The sequence below is a fragment of the Schistocerca cancellata genome, chromosome 6 (genome assembly GCF_023864275.1).
Source record: "Schistocerca cancellata isolate TAMUIC-IGC-003103 chromosome 6, iqSchCanc2.1, whole genome shotgun sequence".
In the NCBI taxonomy this organism is placed as follows: domain Eukaryota; kingdom Metazoa; phylum Arthropoda; class Insecta; order Orthoptera; family Acrididae; genus Schistocerca; species Schistocerca cancellata.
The window spans coordinates 387,006,075-387,024,114 of NC_064631.1; the positions used below are offsets into that span (position 1 = coordinate 387,006,075).

The following is an 18,040-nucleotide window of genomic DNA, read 5'->3' on the forward strand; positions in this document are numbered from 1 at the left end:
CGAAGGAGCAAAACATGTGGACTCGGCCAGCAGCGGCATGGCCGGACTACCTCACAGGATGGTTGTGAGTTTGTGGTGCAGCTGTCTGATGTCAACTCTGGGTGCTGCTCGTTGCCTTGCTTTGGTACCTGTTTTCTTGGACAAGACCATTTCCTTGAGACCATCTCGAACAATGCTCTCCATCGAAGGTGTAAGTGGTTTTGGTGCCTTCATTTTGTGGAACAATTTGCATTGTTTATTTTGAGTGCCATTGATGAGATAGAACACAACCTTGCCTTTTTAGAGGATAGCCAGCCAACACAGAGGCAAATATCTCGTATACATTCCCAGTTAGTTCATTTGGGGAACCATTTAAGAGATTTTGATTGCATGGTAGTTAAAGATGCCAAGAGGCAGAAAATAAAACAGGTTATGAGTCATGTGCAAAATTTGCAAACCAGAACCATAGCCCTAAGTTTAAATATGGAAGACGCTAGTTCAGAACGATGGGACGTTGGTAGTCAGGGCCTAGCGGCACTCAGAATTGTGACATAAAGGATTGCAGTCAGGTAGGCTTCGATGGGTTTGCTGAACTGCCCAATCCCATTATGTGTTTATTTACTGGATTGTTGGAATTATCTGCCAGTAATTTGTGTCAGGTTCAAGAGCTTTTGTGGTTATTAGCCAAGTTGGAGGTTCAGGCTGATACCTAGCATGTCCCGCACAAGGTAATTCTCTTGCTACTGTATCCCTTAACTAAAGGAGTGTTAAATGTATTAATTTTGGAAGTTTAACAACTCAGCAGTCTATTAAATATCTGAGGACTATAATTATAGCTAGGAAATTGTTAGTATGAATGTGAATCGAACTTGTGCGCAAGTTTTTTGGCAAGTGCAGGCTCTGCTGAAACATTAGAACAATACATGGAGGAGGTCTGCAACGCAATGTTGGCTCTGGATATGTCTATGGCTGAGTCCGTTGTCATATCTAACGTTCTTGGGGGGATGCACCCTGATCCTGATGATCAGTCACGGCTAGTTTTTGCTAGATGACCGACTAAGCCTTTCGGAGTTGGACCAAGTAGTGGAGTCAATTCAGGCCCTCATGTTCACTGATCCCCAGTGTAGTACTAATTATAGCACAGGGACAGTATCTTTAGTTCCAGCGAATAGCAAGTTATGCGCTGAGCCTATTGTGCAGACTAGGAAGCATTGTTTTTGCTGTGATGACACTAATCACTTAGTGTGCGATTGCCCTGTTCCTAAGGGATCGCAGGCAAATCTCTGATGCCATAGGAAGAGAGGAGGTAGGGATCGTAAGCTACCCTTCTGATGTGCACACATCTGTGCTCCCAGTATGCCCCCTCTCCCCTACATTTGTACTAGTGTGGGAACAGAGCCCCTTTGTGGACTGCTTGATTCCGGAAGTTCAGTGTCCTTGATTGACCATAAATGGTATTTGGAGTTATATCAATTGAATAGGTTATCTGTTGTGGGACCTACCTGGCAGAACTGTTATGCTGCTATTGGGGACAAGTTGCCTGTGGTGGGAGAAGTGCAGGGTAGCCTATCAGTCTGTGATTTTACATGGCCAGTTGTCTTGTTGATGGGTAAGGGATTAGCCATACCCTTACTCCTGGGCTGCGATTTCATTCAGCACACCGGGTTGGTATTAGACTACGCTAGTCACACATTAAGCTTTAAGTTCAGACCGCAGGAAAAGATAGTGTTGTGTGCATGTGATCATTCTAACTTGGTCAGTATGGTGGGCAGCAAAGCCCACAGGTTTGAGGTTAGTCACCTTCCTGATGATCATGTGGCTCAGTTAATAGAATTGTTAGATGAGTTTCCTGACGTGCTTTCTGAGAACTTGGTGTAACTAGCCTGATTGAATATCACATTCATTTGTATGATGGGCTACCAGTTTGGCAGTCACCATATGACACTATGTTGCAGGAGGGCCTTATCAGACCGTCAACCTTGTTTTATGCTTCACCAATATTTCTTGTTCCTAAAGCCAGTGATAAGGATTATAGACCTGTAGTTGATTATTGGTTATTGAATAAGAAGGTTATGATGGAATCCATTCCCTTACCCAATATTTGTAATTGTTTTATTTGGTTTTCAGGGGCGAGATGGTTCTTGATCTTAATCAAGCTTATCATCAGATTCCCCTTAGTGAGGACTCAAAACATGTTACAGCATTCTGCATGGACTGGAATCTCTTTGAATTTAACAGTGTTCCCTTTGGTTTGGCTACTGGCGCTGCAGTATTGCCAAGCTTGTTGGACCATGTTTTGGGAGATTTAAAACTTAAGTGTGTGTATAACTATCTGGATGAAGTTGTGGTGTATAGCCGAACCTCCAAAGAACACCTTTCCCATCTTGAGCAGGTGTTGTGTAGATTTCGTTCCACTAGATTGACTGTTAAGCCGGCCAAGATTACTCTTGCTAGACACCAAGTTTCATTTTTAGGCCATCTTGTCTCAGGCGACAGAGTTAGAACTGATCAAGAGCGGACCAGTGAGATTAGGAAATTTCTGCCTCCAAGGACAAAGAAGCAGGTCATGTGTTTTATTGGCATGGAGAATTATTTTCACATGTTCATCCCTAATTTCACACAGTTCGCTGCACCTCTCAATGACTTGTGAAAGAAAGGCCAAGAGTTTATCAAGGGAGACAGCCAACAAAGTGATTTCAAGGCGATTAAGACCAGAATTGTGAACCCTCCTATTTTGGCAGTTCCAGTTTTCCAGAAACGTTTTTGAGTGCAAACTGATGCTTCCAATGCCAGGATAGCAGCTGTCCTTCTTCAAGAGGATCAGGGCATGAAGCGCCCCCTTACCTTTGCTTCAAGGAAGCTCACCGCTACAGAGTTAAACTATTCTGCTTATGAGTGTGGGGCTCTTGCAGTGCTCTTCACCTTGGAGAAATTTTGATTTTATTTAGAACATAGGTAGTTCATCCTTGAAACTGACAATCAAGCACTGAGTTGGGTCCTAGTGCGGCCTCAAAATACCGGAAGGATTTTTAGGTGGGCAGTCCATATTTCAGCCTTTCCTTTTAAGGTGCATCATATTAAAGGCTCCAACAATCAGGTAGCTGATGCTCTTAGCAGGATGTTTAGTGAAGACCTCAAATCTCAACCAGGGGGAGAGTATGACTCAGGTAGTCAAGTGGTGAATAGTGAGCTCACAGAGATCCCTCAATTATTCATTGACCTTAAAACCAAGCAGAATGAGGATCCGTATTTGGGTCCGATCTAGTGGAAGGTTACTGTTGGCGAAGGCCTGCCTGGTTACTCTTTAAGGAGTGGGATACTCTGTAAAGAGGTTGGTAAGCCCAGAGATGCTAGGATTTGCTTACCGCTTGATTTAGTTTCACCTCTCTTTCAGTATTTCCATAATTCTGTACTAGGCGGGCACCTCAGCCTCTATAAAACTTTGGCCAAGGTGTGGGCCCATGTGACGTGGCCTTCTCTGTACCGTGATGTGCAGCAGCTCTTCAGTCAGTGTGATGACTGTAGGAGCAAGGCCAATTTTCATCCCCCTTTGGGTCTACCTCAATCTCAAAGAGAGCAGTGAATGATGGATAAGATGTTTATTGACTTTGTAGGACCTATGCCTAGGACTAAGGGAATGTACCATTACAGCTTCATCGTCGTGGACAACTTTTTGCGTTTTGTATGGTTGCTGCCCAGTACTGGGGTCACTGCGAGTATAACCATACATCATCTGACCCATATTTTTTCATGGTTTGGCCCCCCAAAACAACTCGTTAGCAATAATGCCCTTGCCTTTGTTTCAAGAGAGTATAAACAGTTTTGCTTACATAGTGGAATCAGGCATATTACAACTACCCCTTACTATCCACAAGCATCCTTGGCAGAAAGGGTTAACTGTAACCTAAAGGCAGCGCTTATAATTTACCATGCCAAATCCCCCAGTAGGTGGGATACTACACTCCCGCGGTTAAATTCTGTGTTCAACACGGCCCAGCATGAAACTTCTAGGGCAGTTCTGGCTGAGTTAATGTTGGCATATACGGTCAATTCCCCTCTCTCCAAACTTTGGCAGATCAATGACATGTTGCCATTTTCCATTACTCTGGATACCCTTAGGGAAAATTTGCAATGTGCTTGAAACAAAATGGAGTTAGCCCATCGTTAGCAAGCTGAATGTCGTAACCAAGGCAGAAGCATTTTTCAGGCTAAGACCGGGAGATAAGGTGTTTACTAAGAACATCACTGGTCGGAATGCTCATGCTATGGGAACTCGTAAGTTTGTACAGCATTACTTGGGACTGTGTGTTGTCACCAGAGTCTTAGGTCCTGTTAATTTGTTAGTTAAGGAGCCTGCAATGGGCAAGAGGTTCAGAGTATGCCTTAGTTAAATCAAGCCTGTCAGATAAGTCTCTTTCCCTTCTTTCAGCTGTGGTAAGACAAAAGGGGAGGGAGGCTGGACAGGTTTGAGTGGGAGAGGTTGAGCTGTGGTGCACCTTTTCTGGTACACCATCTCTTTTGACGACTATCAATTACCTGGCTGTACTATGATCTTTGCCCCTGTTGTGATCTGGTGGCAGGTATTTGCAGTCAGGGAGTTGGTTGTGGGACTTGCTACGAGGTGCTAGGACATGCTTGAGGGGACGAAGGAGCAAAACACATTGTTCATTAAGTAATTCTAATTTGCTGACTGATTGAGAAGGAAGCCATTGTTAATTTTGGAGATTGTTTTAAGATGGCCACGTGTTGATTGTATGTTAGCTGTTTTAATGAATGTCGTCTTGAATAAATTATTGATCTACTAGTTGTTGTGCTTAAGGAGTGACATTATAGGGGCCTTGACCTTCCATGCTAATCTCAACTTCCTAGCTCACACTACTTTAACACTTACAAGATTAATAATGAACACTGCATCTTTTAAAAGCAAACTCAACAGACTATCACACCCAAAACTCATACAAATAATCTTAAATAATATTTGTGTCTCGTTGACCAGTGGCACTTGGTACAATCGTGTGCTGCATGATCACAATGCCTACAAGTGGTGGAAGTTACTAACACCATTATAATACATGGCACACTATATCCATTCAAATTATAGCTATTATGCATCATGGGCACCAAATAAGTTTCCTTGCAGTTGCCTCGAAGTTGTGATAGATCTGTAGGTTTTTACAAAAGTAATTTTCCACATTATATGCCAATCTCTATGTCCAAACCTGGCCATTACAAAACAACAAAACGGAAAGGCCAGTAAAAAATGCTGTTTTGACTCACTGCTTTGCAGTCATAGCTGATCACTAAAGAACATCAGTGTTATGTTGATGTTGCTGAAGAACCATTTCTGATGCCAAACTTGTGGATGTTGAGCAGAGTCACATCTAGCTTGCAGGATGGTGATGTGGACCTGTAGAGCATCTTTTGACACAAATAAAACATGATTAGAAAGTTAACATTTATTGATTCTGATTTATAGTTCAGTGTCTTTTTGTCAGCCTTGGGTGACACCTTGTGCCAGTGACACAGTGAAATTCCACTGACTCCTGTTGTCAGCTCAAATGGCTATCATCAAGGCCATTACTCTGCAACTCAGCTGAAGTCTTATGAGCTGCTGTCTGGCAGTCTACAGGCGAAGCTGTAGCACGAGTATGTGCCCAACACTGCACTTGAGCATACTTTATCCTGTTCTGGAAGATGGCAATGACCCACAGTGACCCATTGGGATGTACCACACTTTCAGAAGTCATGTGGTCAACTGATCATGATCCCCCACCACCCCATTTAGGTTGGCCTTTGTCCCCCAGAAGTTTCTGCTGCAATGATCAGGAACAGCAGCACCAAATGACTCTTTCATACAGAATTGATGATGATGATGATGTTAGTGTGTTAAGCACTGTGTGATGCACTGGTTTTGGTAGACCTTAGTCTCCCCATCAGTGATGTGTTAGTTGATGGCCAATGTGAAGTCCTGTGAGTGGCAGGTCATGGTAACAACTAATCATTTCATGTGGTTCACTGGCCTGATGCAAGTCTTTCAATTGGACCACACATCATTGTGAAGTGAAGGCTGGGTTAAAATGCAGGCTGAAAAATGCATGGTCCAACTGGAATTTAGTTCTACGACCTCTTGATTTCCAGGCAAATGCTTTACCACTAGACCACCATGCCCAACACATCATGGTTACTTGGATGTTGTCAACTTGGGAATGGCAAGCTGCATGTTCCTGAGATGTGCTGAACATCTAATACATCAATGTCACTACATAATAGTCATTGAACTGGGTGCTTCAGTACAAACATCATTGATTCTAATGCCCAACAGAATACAGAGCTGGAAACCTGCAATATTTATCAAGACGGGTGGGATGTGATTGATGTGAGGCTTCATTTGTTACAACTGAATGTGACCCCATCCTTTACTTGTGGGCACTGGTCCTCATTCCACTGTGTTAGCTTAACAGTTTGTTACAGGCTCTCAACTGCGATGTCAAGTCTCTGAAAGGTATTATTGCATCTGAGATAAAGCTTGTTGCTTCATGTAATGAAAGCTAATGAATATAATCAGTCGCCCCCTTCCCCCTCCCCCCCCCCCCTCTCTCTCTGTGGATATTTTGCTAAATGTGTAACTCATGCCTGGCAGTCGGTGCTGATAGAGCAACATGCGCTGCTTATGTATGTGACCAGCTTACAGTGTTGCTTGTTTCTTTCCACCGCATAGCTGTCACCACCTCTGTCAGGTGTTGCACGTGGCTATCTCTAATAGCATGAACTTAAGAAAATTTGATTTCTTCTCCTTTTCTACTCTGTAGCACAACAATACCTACAAATTCTAAGCAAAATATATCTTGTTAGTGGCTTCTACAAATTACATTATCATCTATATTGGAGGACTGATTGCATGAAAAGTACATTTTCAGGCTTCTGTTGTTACAAATATAGTTGACTGTCAGTCTTTTGGTAAACAGGAAATGGTCAATTATATGTTGTGCCAGAATTTTAAAGAGGACAATGTAACACAACTGAGGAAGCAGCAGCTTTTTAAAGTATACTGGTAGCTGCCTTACTACTTTTAACATGTTAAACTAAGTACAGTTTTTATGTAACAGTGTAGTGCTAAATTATTATTTTAACAGGTGCTTCTCTTTTGTTAATGTGTAACTTGACTTCTTATGCTCTCCTGAAGGTTTCCTCCTTGTGATATTCATGGTGAGAGTTGTGTACATTACATCAGTGATATATTTACATAATGAGATTATAAAATCTTGATTGTTGAATATCAGCAATAAGTGAATTAATATGCATTCTGATAATAATTCTGCAGTTATACTGGCAAGAAGAAAGCAGAAGGCATAAGTAACCATAAATTGTTGTTTTGCACTAAATATGCACCCTCCATTTAGGTATGCAAGAACATCAAAAACCGGCAAAGAGCAATGGAATAAATTTAAAAACCTAGATAGCACCTGCTTGCTGTGACTTCTTTCTCACTAATATGTATTATATATTGCATAGATGAGAGCTGGGCAACACTCCATACTGGAAATTATGTGTAATTCCCTTTGTTTATGATATTGTACTAGTGACTTACATTGATATTTATTAAGAGTATCATTCACTTCTACTCATGTTTGCATTGTTACCCCATTCAAATAATACCAGACTTTATTTTATAAGTACTATGATAAGCATCAGAAAACACAAACCATGCAATATTTACCTACCACCCTCGAGAGTGGTGACAAAATGAGGTGGTGATGCAGGACCTGAGCCAACCTGGTTGAAAGCACGCACAGTAACCTCATAGCGTGTGTAGTGTTCCAGGGAAGTGAGCAGCACTTCCAGCCTATGTGCACCCCTGACAGTGCGCTGCAGCTGCTGCCCCTGACCGCCTGGTCCAGAAACTTGCCGGTAGTTTACGTGGTAGCCAAGGATCTCTCCATTTGCATAGCTCTGCAGTGGTGGCTACAACATAGCACAAGTTCATTTAATGAATTATTAGGATTCAGTAATTTTTGTTTACAAATTGTTATAAATCAATAAAACAATTAGCATATGCACAGTATCTATCATGTTACAGAGAATAATCAATGGAAAACTTAGGATGGAATGTGTGTGAGTTGTGTTTGCGTGTGTGTGAGTGTGCATGCGTGTGTGTGTGTGTGTGTGTGTGTGTGTGTGTGTGTGTGTGTGTGTGTGTGTGCGCGTGCGTGCGTGCGCGCGCGCGCGTGTGTGTGTGTGTGTGTGTGTGTGTGTGTGTGTGTGTCTTGTCGTCTTATTTTGATGAAAGCCTTGTTGGCTGAAAACTCATTTTCCAACAGTCTTTATGTTGTGCCTCTCTGTGACTCAACATCTCTGCTATATAGTGAGTAGCAACTATCCTTTTCATAATAATGTTACAGAGATTTCTACTCAAGACCTGAGTTATCAAACTCTGTATCTTTAGTGGGCATCTCTGCTATAAGATCACCAATCAGTCTGAAGTACTGGAGATGACGCACAGAGAGACTGTAGATTTACTGGTTTGAGTTGGTGTGATTATGATTGGATTGGTCAGTCACAGAGATTAGATGCAGAAATGAGATATTGTTTTGAGTTGATTGTCACATACTGTTTTAATTTGCCATGATAACTCTTCAGTCATTGTTACAATAAAATATTTCCCCCCCGAAAGCTGTTTGCAATTAATATTCTCTATTAAAAAAAAACAAAATTAAATATCAGAGTATATAGCAACAATGTTTAGATGAGAAATAGCCACAGTTGCTAAATTATATAGTTTTATTGCATGACTAGGAAAATACTGTGGCTTGCATTGTTGATGCGACCTGTACTTGAAAGGATAGTAGAAGGAAAAATTGCAGCAACATGTCAAGATATGATTACCTTAAGGTACACTGTTGATGATATATGATGTAAACAGTGGCAGATTTAAGTCAGTTGGCACTCGGGAGAAGCAAAAATTAGTCCTCATCCCTACCTCCTCCCACTTCATCACAAGGGGGGGGGGGGGGACATATAGACTGAACACCAGTGGTAGTAGTATGTGATATGTGATTCTGGATGCCAGTGGTGGAAATGTTAATAACTGTAAATGATATGATATGTTATATCTAATAACATTAGTATACAATCTAGATGAGAAATACTTTTAGTGAAGATAAGAGTCAAAGTTAAATCAAAGATAGCTGTATAGTACTTTTATAGATCCTCTGCCTCAGGAGCTATATTAGCAAAACATTTAAGGGAAAACTTGGCTAAGGTTGTGCAGAGATTTCCAGATATTGTAATATAGGGCAGTATTTCATCTTCTCAGTCTCAAGCAATTATGGTGGATGATCAGACCCAGGGTTCACATAGTGCTGTTATCCAAAAATTACCTTAACAATCAGAAAATTGACTTTAGAGGGTACATGGAACAAGGAATCAGTTACCCTAACAGAGTTATAGTATCACTGAATACAACATTCAGTAGAAATGCAGGAAGATCTCTGCATAGAAAGTGCAACAATAAAAGAATTTTAGGTTACCTGGGCAGTCAGCATCAAAAATTCATATCTGGGATGGAAATGTTGAGTATAAATGGACAAAACTTAAGGGTATTGTACAATATGATTTAGACACATATGTGATGAGCAATGTTGTGAGACATGGGAGAAACCCACTGTAGTTCAATAGCTGAGCTAAAAAGTTGCCTTGAAAACAAAGAGAACTTCACAACAGATTTATTGTAGCTAAAGTCTTGCTAACAAACAAAAGCTGAATGAAGCCTAAATGAGTGCTAGAAGGCACATATGTGAATCGTTCAACAAATATGAAAATAATATTCAGTGTACTGATCTGATAAAAATCCTAAGAAGTTGTACACTTATGCTGAGTGAGTAAACCTGAGTCTATGTCTGTGGCATAGAAAATTGACTAAATTGCACAATAGAGTATCTGCATGGATACTCTAAGAGTATGCAAAAGAACTTGCTACTCTTCCAACAACAATTTATTGCAGGTGGCTGGAAGATCGAAGCATTGCAAGTGATTGGAAAAGTAGCCAGATCCTTTACAAGTTCAAGAAGGGTGATCTAAAAGATGCACAAAACTATGGGCCTATGTTTTAAAGTCATTTTGTAGATTTTTGGAACATGTATGATATCCTTCCTGGAGACTGAAAACCTCCTCCATAGGAATCAACGTGAATTAAAAAAAAAACTATTTTGTGGAACTCAATTCTCCCTGTTCATCTACAGTATCCAGAAAGCAGTATATAATGGTGTTTATTGATGAAGCAGTGTTTCCTGACTTATAGAGGATAATTTGATACTGTTCGTGACTATTGCGTCAGGAACACAATAAGATCAGCTTTGTGACTGGACTGAAGAGTACCTAACAAATAGAACACATGTCATTCTAAACAGAGATAAATCTTCACATGTAAAAGTAGTATTGGGTACTGATACTTACTTTTAACAATACAGTAAAACCTCAGCAATGTGAAGTAATTGCTCCGAGTAGAGCTTGAATTTGAAAAAAAAAACTCTGATTACAAGAAGAGTGACAACTTTAGAGAACTTTTATTTAAATATAGATTCAGAACTTGCTGTTTGCAGTATTATTACAGTAAACATAGTTATTTTATCAGTTAACATATTACTTAGAGTTTACTTTCAAAATAATGTTCCAGTAGAAACTCAGACATTGTAATGTAAACACATACTTATTACTTGAATTTGTGTACAGCTGTTACTACTGTACAAATGTTATTTTTGGAAAAAAGAATCAATAGTTATTTGTTTTTGTGAACAACATCTGTTTTTAGGAGTGTACTACAATTATCTTTGTAGAAGCATAACGTCAGCTGTGGTTGTCACATTCTTATGCTCCACGTAATGCAGTGCTAATAGAATGCATCGCTATGAATTGCTTCGTTGCCACCAAAATCGTCCTCTTTCTCTTCATAACTTGAATCGCTGTTTCCTTTATATTTACCATTTCCACAATAGCACTGCCAATTACGTCATACTGACTGTGCTGTTTCAAACACATTTGCATTTTACTGTCATCTGCATTTTTGCACCCAGAAAAATGAATGAGATATAACAACTGTTTATTTTTGTTTTCGTCTTTCGTTTTCATTATGTTCTCTAAGAGAATTTCTCAACACTTTTTTTTTTATGTTTCTGATTTTAAAAGGTTCCAAGCTGCAAACTAGTAGACTACATCCTTCAAATTATTTTTTTTTTCAAGGCAGCTTCTACTGACTGTAACCCAATCAATGAAGAGCAAAACAGTGGAAAATCCAGAAGGAATGTAACAATATTATGAAAAGGGTAGTTGATACTCACCATATAGTGGAGCTGCTGAGTCACAGATATGCCCAACAAAAAGACAAAAGAGTTGCCTCTCCCATCATGTGCTGCTGCTGCTTGTGTAGCGTGAGTGTGTCTGTGTGTCTGTCATTCAGTTTTGACAAAAGCCTTGTTGGCCGAAAGCTTATTTTGTGACAGTCTTTCTGTTGTGCTTATTTGCAACTCAACATCTCTGCTATATGGTGATTAGTAACTATCCTTTTCATAATACTGAAGATAAAAAAAAACTGAATATGTGAAAAAATTAATGTAGTCACAAATTTAATATAATGGTAGGAAGGAGTGTCATAAACAACGTACTAAAAATAGGGTGTGAATGTGCGGTAGTGAGAGGGCATTTAAAGAGCACTGTTATGTTTTTCTTCAACTCAAAAACCACCGATACTAGCGAAAATGTTTCCCATGAAACAACATTAAATTTCCTACAAAATAGATCCTACTCAGTTTTTCTCTAGGATATATAATTTCCATGTTGCAGAGCAAGCAAAAACCACAGAATATTAAACGTATCTCCCCCATGAATCATGGACCTTGCCGTTGGTGGGGAGGCTTGCGTGCCTCAGTGGTACAGATGGCTGTACCGTAGGTGCAACCACAATGGAGGGTATCTGTTTAGAGGCCAGACAAATGTGTGGTTCCTGATGAGGGGCAGCAGCCTTTTCAGTAGTTGCAGGGGCTACAGTCTGGATGATTGACTGATCTGGCCTTGTAACACTAACCAAAATGGCCTTGCTATGCTGGTACTGCGAACGACTGAAAGCAAGGGGAAACTACAGCCGTAATCTTTCCCGAGGGCATGCAGCTTTACTGTATGGTTAAATGATGATGGCGTCCTCTTGGGTAAAATATTCCAGAGGTAAAATAGTCCCCCATTTGGATCTCCGTGCGGGGACTACTCAAGAGAACGTCATTATCAGGAGAAAGAAAACTGGCGTTCTACGGATCGGAGCGTGGAATGTCAGACCCCTTATTTGGGCAGGTAGGTTAGAAAATTTAAAAAGGGAAATGGATAGGTTAAAGTTAGATACAGTGGGAATTAGTGAAGTTTGCTGGCAGGAGGAACAAGACTTCTGGTCAGGTGAAAACAGGGTTATAAATACAAAATCAGATAGGGGTAATGCAGGAGTAAGTTTAATAACGAATAAAAAAAAGGAGTGCAGGTAAGCTACTACAAACAGCATAGTGAACGCATTATTGTGGCCAAGGTAGACACAAAGCCCATGCCTACTACAGTAGTACAAGTTTATATGCCAACTAGCTCTGCAGACGATGAAGAAATTGATGAAATGTATGATGAGATAAAAGAAATTATTTAGGTAGTGAAGGGAGATGAAAATTTAATAGTCATAGGTGACTGGAATTCGAGAGTAGGAAAAGAGAGAGAAGGAAACATAGTAGGTGAATATGGATTGGGGGTAAGAAATGAAAGGGGAAGCCGTCTAGTAGAATTCTGCACAGAGCATAACTTAATCATAGCTAACACTTGGTTCAAGAATCATGAAAGAAGATTGTATACAAGGAAGAATCCTGGAGATACTAGAAGGTATCAGATAGATTATATAATGGTAAGACAGAAATTTAGGAACTAGGTTTTAAATTGTAAGACATTTCCAGGGGCAGATGTGGACTCTGACCAAAATCTATTGGTCATGAACTGTAGATTAAAACTGAAGAAACTGCAAAAAGGTGGGAATTTAAAGAGATGGGACCTGGATAAACTGACTAAACCAGAGGTTGTACAGAGTTTCAGGGAGAGCGTAAGGGAACAAATGGCAGGAATGGGGAAAAGAAATACAGTAGAAGAAGAATGGGTAGCTTTGAGGGATGAAGTAGTGAAGGCAGCAGAGGATCAAGTAGGTAAAAAGACGAGGGCTAGTAGAAATCCTTGGGTAACAGAAGAAATATTGAATTTAATTGATGAAAGGAGAAAATATAAAAATGAAGTAAATGAAGCAGGCAAAAAGGAATACAACCGTCTCAAAAATGAGATCGATAGGAAGTGCAAAATGGCTAAGCAGGGATGGCTAGAGGACAAATGTAAGGATGTAGAGGCTTATCTCACTAGGGGTAAGATATATACTGCCTACAGGAAAACTAAAGAGACCTTTGGAGAAAAGAGAACCACTTGTATGAATATCAAGAGCTCAGATGGAAACCCAGTTCTAAGCAAAAAAGGGAAAGCAGAAAGGTGGAGGGAGTATATAGAGGGTCTATACAAGAGTAATGTACTTGAGGACAATATTATGGAAATGGAAGAGGATGTAGATGAAGATGAAATGGGAGATACAATACTGCGCGAAGAGTTTGACAGAGCACTGAAAGACCTGAGTTGAAACAAGGCCCCGGGAGTAGACAACATTCCATTAGAACTACTGACGGCCTTGGGAGAGCCAGTCATGACAAAACTCTACCATCTGGTGAGCAAGATGTATGAGACAGGCGAAATACCCTCAGATTTCAAGAAGAATATAATAATTCCAATCCCAAAGAAAGCAGGTGTTGACAGATGTGAAAATTACCAAACTATCAGTTTAATAAGTCACAGCTGCAAAATACTAACGTGAATTCTTTACAGATGAATGGAAAAACTGGTAGCAGCCGACCTCGGGGAAGATCAGTTTGGATTCCATAGAAATGTTGGAACACATGAGGCAATACTGATGCTACGACTTATCTTAGAAGAAAGATTAAGGAAAGGCAAACCTACATTTCTAGCATTTGTAGACTTAGAGAAAGATTTTGACAATGTTGACTGGAATATCTTTCAAATTCTGAAGGTGGCAGGGGTAAAATACAGGGAGCGAAAGGCTATTTCCAATTTTTACAGAAAGCAGATGGCAGTTATAAGAGTCGAGGGACATGAAAGGGAAGCAGTCGTTGGGAAGAGAGTGAGACAGGGTTGTAGACTCTCCCCAATGTTATTCAATCTGTATATTGAGCAAGCAGTAAAGGAAACAAAAGAAAAGTTTGGAGAAGGTATTAAAATCCATGGAGAAGAAATAAAAACTTTGAGGTTTGCCAATGACATTGTAATTCTGTCAGAGACAGCAAAGGACTTGGAAGAGCAGTTGAACGGAATGGACAATGTCTTGAAAGGAGGATATAAGATGAACATCAACAAAAGCAAAATGAGGTAATGGAATGTAGTTGAATTAAGTCGGGTGATGCTGAGGGAATTAGATTAGGAAATGATACACTTAAAGTAGTAAAGGAGTTTTGCTATTTGGAGATCAAAATAACTGATGATTGTCGAAGTAGGGAGGATATAAAATGTAGACTGGCAATGGCAAGGAAAGTGTTTCTGAAGAAGAGAAATTTGTTAACATTGAGTATAGATTTAAGTGTCACGAAGTCGTTTCTGAAAGTATTTGTATGGAGTGTAGCTATGTATGGAAGTGAAAAAATGGACGATAAATAGTTTGGACAAGAAGAGAATAGAAGGTTCTGAAATGTGGTGCTACAGAAGAATGCTGAAGATTATATGGGTAGATCACATAACTAATGAGGAGGTATTGAATAGAACTAGGGGAAGAGGAGTTTGTGGCACAACTTGACAAGAAGAAGAGACCGTTTGGTAGGACATGTTCTGAGGCATCAAGGGATCACAAATTTAGCATAGGAGGTATTGAATAGAACTAGGGAGAAGAGGAGTTTGTGGCACAACTTGACAAGAAGAAGAGACTGTTTGGTAGGACATGTTCTGAGGCATCAAGGGATCACAAATTTAGCATTGGAGGGCAGCGTGGTGGGTAAAAATCATAGAGGGAGACCAAGTGATGAATACACTAAGCAGATTCAGAAGGATGTAGGTTGCAGTAAGTACTGGGAGATGAAGAAGCTTGCACAGAATAGAGTAGCATGGAGAGCTGCATCAAACCAGTCTCAGGACTGAAGACCACAACAACAACAACATTAAATTTATATTAAAAATAATGTTTTGATGATATAAAGTTACTGTTTACAATTAAATGAAGTGGGTTAAGAATAATTATTAAATGTATGCAGCATGTCTAAGTGCAGTAAAGGGCTATTAAGAGATAAATTGTGTTCTGTGGGTGTAAAATGGTGGATGGGGTGGAGGTTGAGGGGGTGGGGGTGGAGGGTAGTGGTGCAAGGAAAGGTAGGTTGTTGGGTTGTGGTCATGCATTTCCCTCATTCATAGGGCTGCAGACTGAAGCGTGAGTGAATGTTTCCCAACTCTATCTATCCAGGTATGCCAACTCTCAACAGCACAGCTTATGACTCATGCAATGTGCAGTTGTGCTGTGTGTGTGTGTGTGTGTGTGTGTGTGTGTGTGTGTGTGTGTGTGTGTGTGTGTGTGTTTGTGTGTGTGCGGGGGGGTGGGGGGGGGTGTTGTTTGCCACAAATTGCATTAACACTGCATGGAGTACAGATATCAGTTACTAATAATCCTAATACAAGATACACTTATGTAAAGAAACTACATAAATCTGTGCACACTATTGTACACTGCTAGAAGCGAAATTGATTTTTAGCCATCATGTATGGTGGCTGTAGCATTCTTTCAAGAAAGGTAACTTTGAGCACTGCTTGCTTTTCATATTGCAGATAGACTATACTGAGCTGTTTGCAGCTTGCTTTGATGCCTTTCATAGCTTGGCATCTTGTAATAGCGATAGTGGTGTCTGGTTTTCTTAGTGTATTCACTGGCGCCACTATATTTGCTCATCTTGTCTGTCCACGAGTGGCAACAACAGTGCTTATTGATAGGGCATCCTGTGGTACCATCTTTGGAGTGGCCTCTGGTATTTCTGGGTTGTTGTGTTTTGAGGGGAGTTGAGTTGCGATAGAGCAGCAGTGACGGCCGGACAGCCAGTACTTGCCCGACCGCTGGTGACACACATGCACTGTCTGATGGAAGGATGTGGTCGCAATAGTGCACGACCACATCAAGGACCAGGTTCAGTGAGGTTTAGTTGAATGTAACGTGATATTCGAGTAGTGCAACTTTCACCTGTGTGTGTGTGTGTGTGTCCACCCATTGCAGTGCCCTCATGGCAATAAGTTGTTAGTTGACCATTTATACTGAGATCTTTTCCATGCCTGACTTGAGTGGAGATGACCATTGGTTGGTCGTTCAGTTGGTCATTGCAGCGGATGATATGCACTTGGTTTTCCCACCACTTATGGCTTCTCTGTGTGTGTGCCGACTAATAATTCGTCCGTGTTGTTTCACAGTGACTGGTTTTAGTATTGTTTGAGACAGTGTAGAATTGTCTTCACAAATCTGTGTATATCTTGTGTGGTTTTTAATGTCCAGTTATTTAAATGCTGCCTGCGTTTTGGTGTCGGTAGTTCAGCTTTGGATGGAGCAGCACAGAGGTCTGCAGCGTGAGGGCAGGCCAGGACTGCTACAGCCAATGACTGAACCCAGGACATTTGAAGTTGAGTGAACTGTGTCCAGTACTGAAACCTCCACTGTTTGAGGTCTCACTGTTGTTTGCGTGTTGCTGCTCCCAGGGTCAGTGAGACCAACCAACAAGTAGAGTCTGTCTGGTTGGTGGAAGCTATTAGCTGCCTTCTACTCCTTGATGTTAGTCTGGATTTAGTATTATTCTTATTAGAGAAGTGCAATGAGCTATATTTTCTGCCTTGTGGCCGCTAACGTCCCAGTTGCCTGCCCTGGAGGTTAGCGTACTTTTCCAGTGGTGTACCTTTCTTCATCGCATTGATGCTGCCTGATACATCATGTAATTCGATAGCCTCTTGAATTGTAGTGTGCATATGTCTTTGGGAGGTCTACCTGGGTTCTAGTGTTTCCTTCGGCTTTGGGTGTGTTTCTGAAGATGTGGTGCTGTCCATCTCTTCCCCCTTGCCTACAAATATTCTGTCGTTGTACTGGTGATCGGACATTAGGCGGATTGGTTAGTTGGTCGGTTGGTGGTTAAGCTACCCCTAGTGTGAGTTGACATCCTGTTACTTGAGTACAACTCTTAGCTGCCTGTCTCACTGCTTAAACAGCCTGTCTCACCTTCCTCAGGTTGATCCAGGGAGCACTGTCTGTGGATCACTCCATCTTATTTGGGCAAGTTGTCATAATTGTTTAAAATTTACTCTAATGTTTTAACATGTTATTGCCTTCACCACTTGTAATTACGGCCTTCAGCCGTTAATTGTGTAACACTGCTTGTGGCCTTCAGTCGACAAATTATTTTCAATTTTCTCTTAATAAGGCCTGCAGCCATCACTATAGTCTGTTACAGTTCGATAAGATTTTTTTTAAAAAGGTTGTAGTATCTTAACATGCAACTGCCTTCCTTACTTGTAATTCAGGCCTTCAGCTGTTGAGTATTCTGAAAACTGCTTGTGGCCTTCAGCCCCCAGTAATTTGGAATCCTTTCTTAATCAGGCCTTCAGCCATTAATTGTTTGTAACATTGCTTGTGGCCTTCAGCTGATAAATAATTTTCAGTCCTGTTTTAGTAAGGCCTTCAGCCATCACTATGGCTTGTTTCAAGTTATTAAGATTACTAGAAAGGGTTTTAGTATTTATAAAGTGTAATTGTCCACCTTATTTGTAATTCAGGCCTTCAGACCTTGTGTATTCTGAAATTGCTTGTGGCCTTCAGCCCACAAATAATTTTTAACCTTCATAATCAGACCTTCAGCTGTTGATTGTGTGTAACATTGCTTGTGGCCTTCAGCCAACAATAGCTTGCAATTCTTGTAATAAGGCTTTCAGC

General features: G+C 40.7%; 1 protein-coding gene across 1 annotated transcript in view; it reads right to left on the minus strand.

The window, feature by feature from the left end:
• The window catches only part of LOC126088343 (Down syndrome cell adhesion molecule-like protein Dscam2), an 802,978-nt gene that overhangs the window by 223,088 nt on the left and 561,850 nt on the right, over nucleotides 1–18,040 (minus strand). Inside the window, exon 16 of the mRNA XM_049906478.1 lies at nucleotides 7,701–7,941. Coding sequence (XP_049762435.1) covers nucleotides 7,701–7,941 — 241 coding nt within the window. The remainder of the gene's footprint in view (nucleotides 1–7,700; nucleotides 7,942–18,040) is intronic.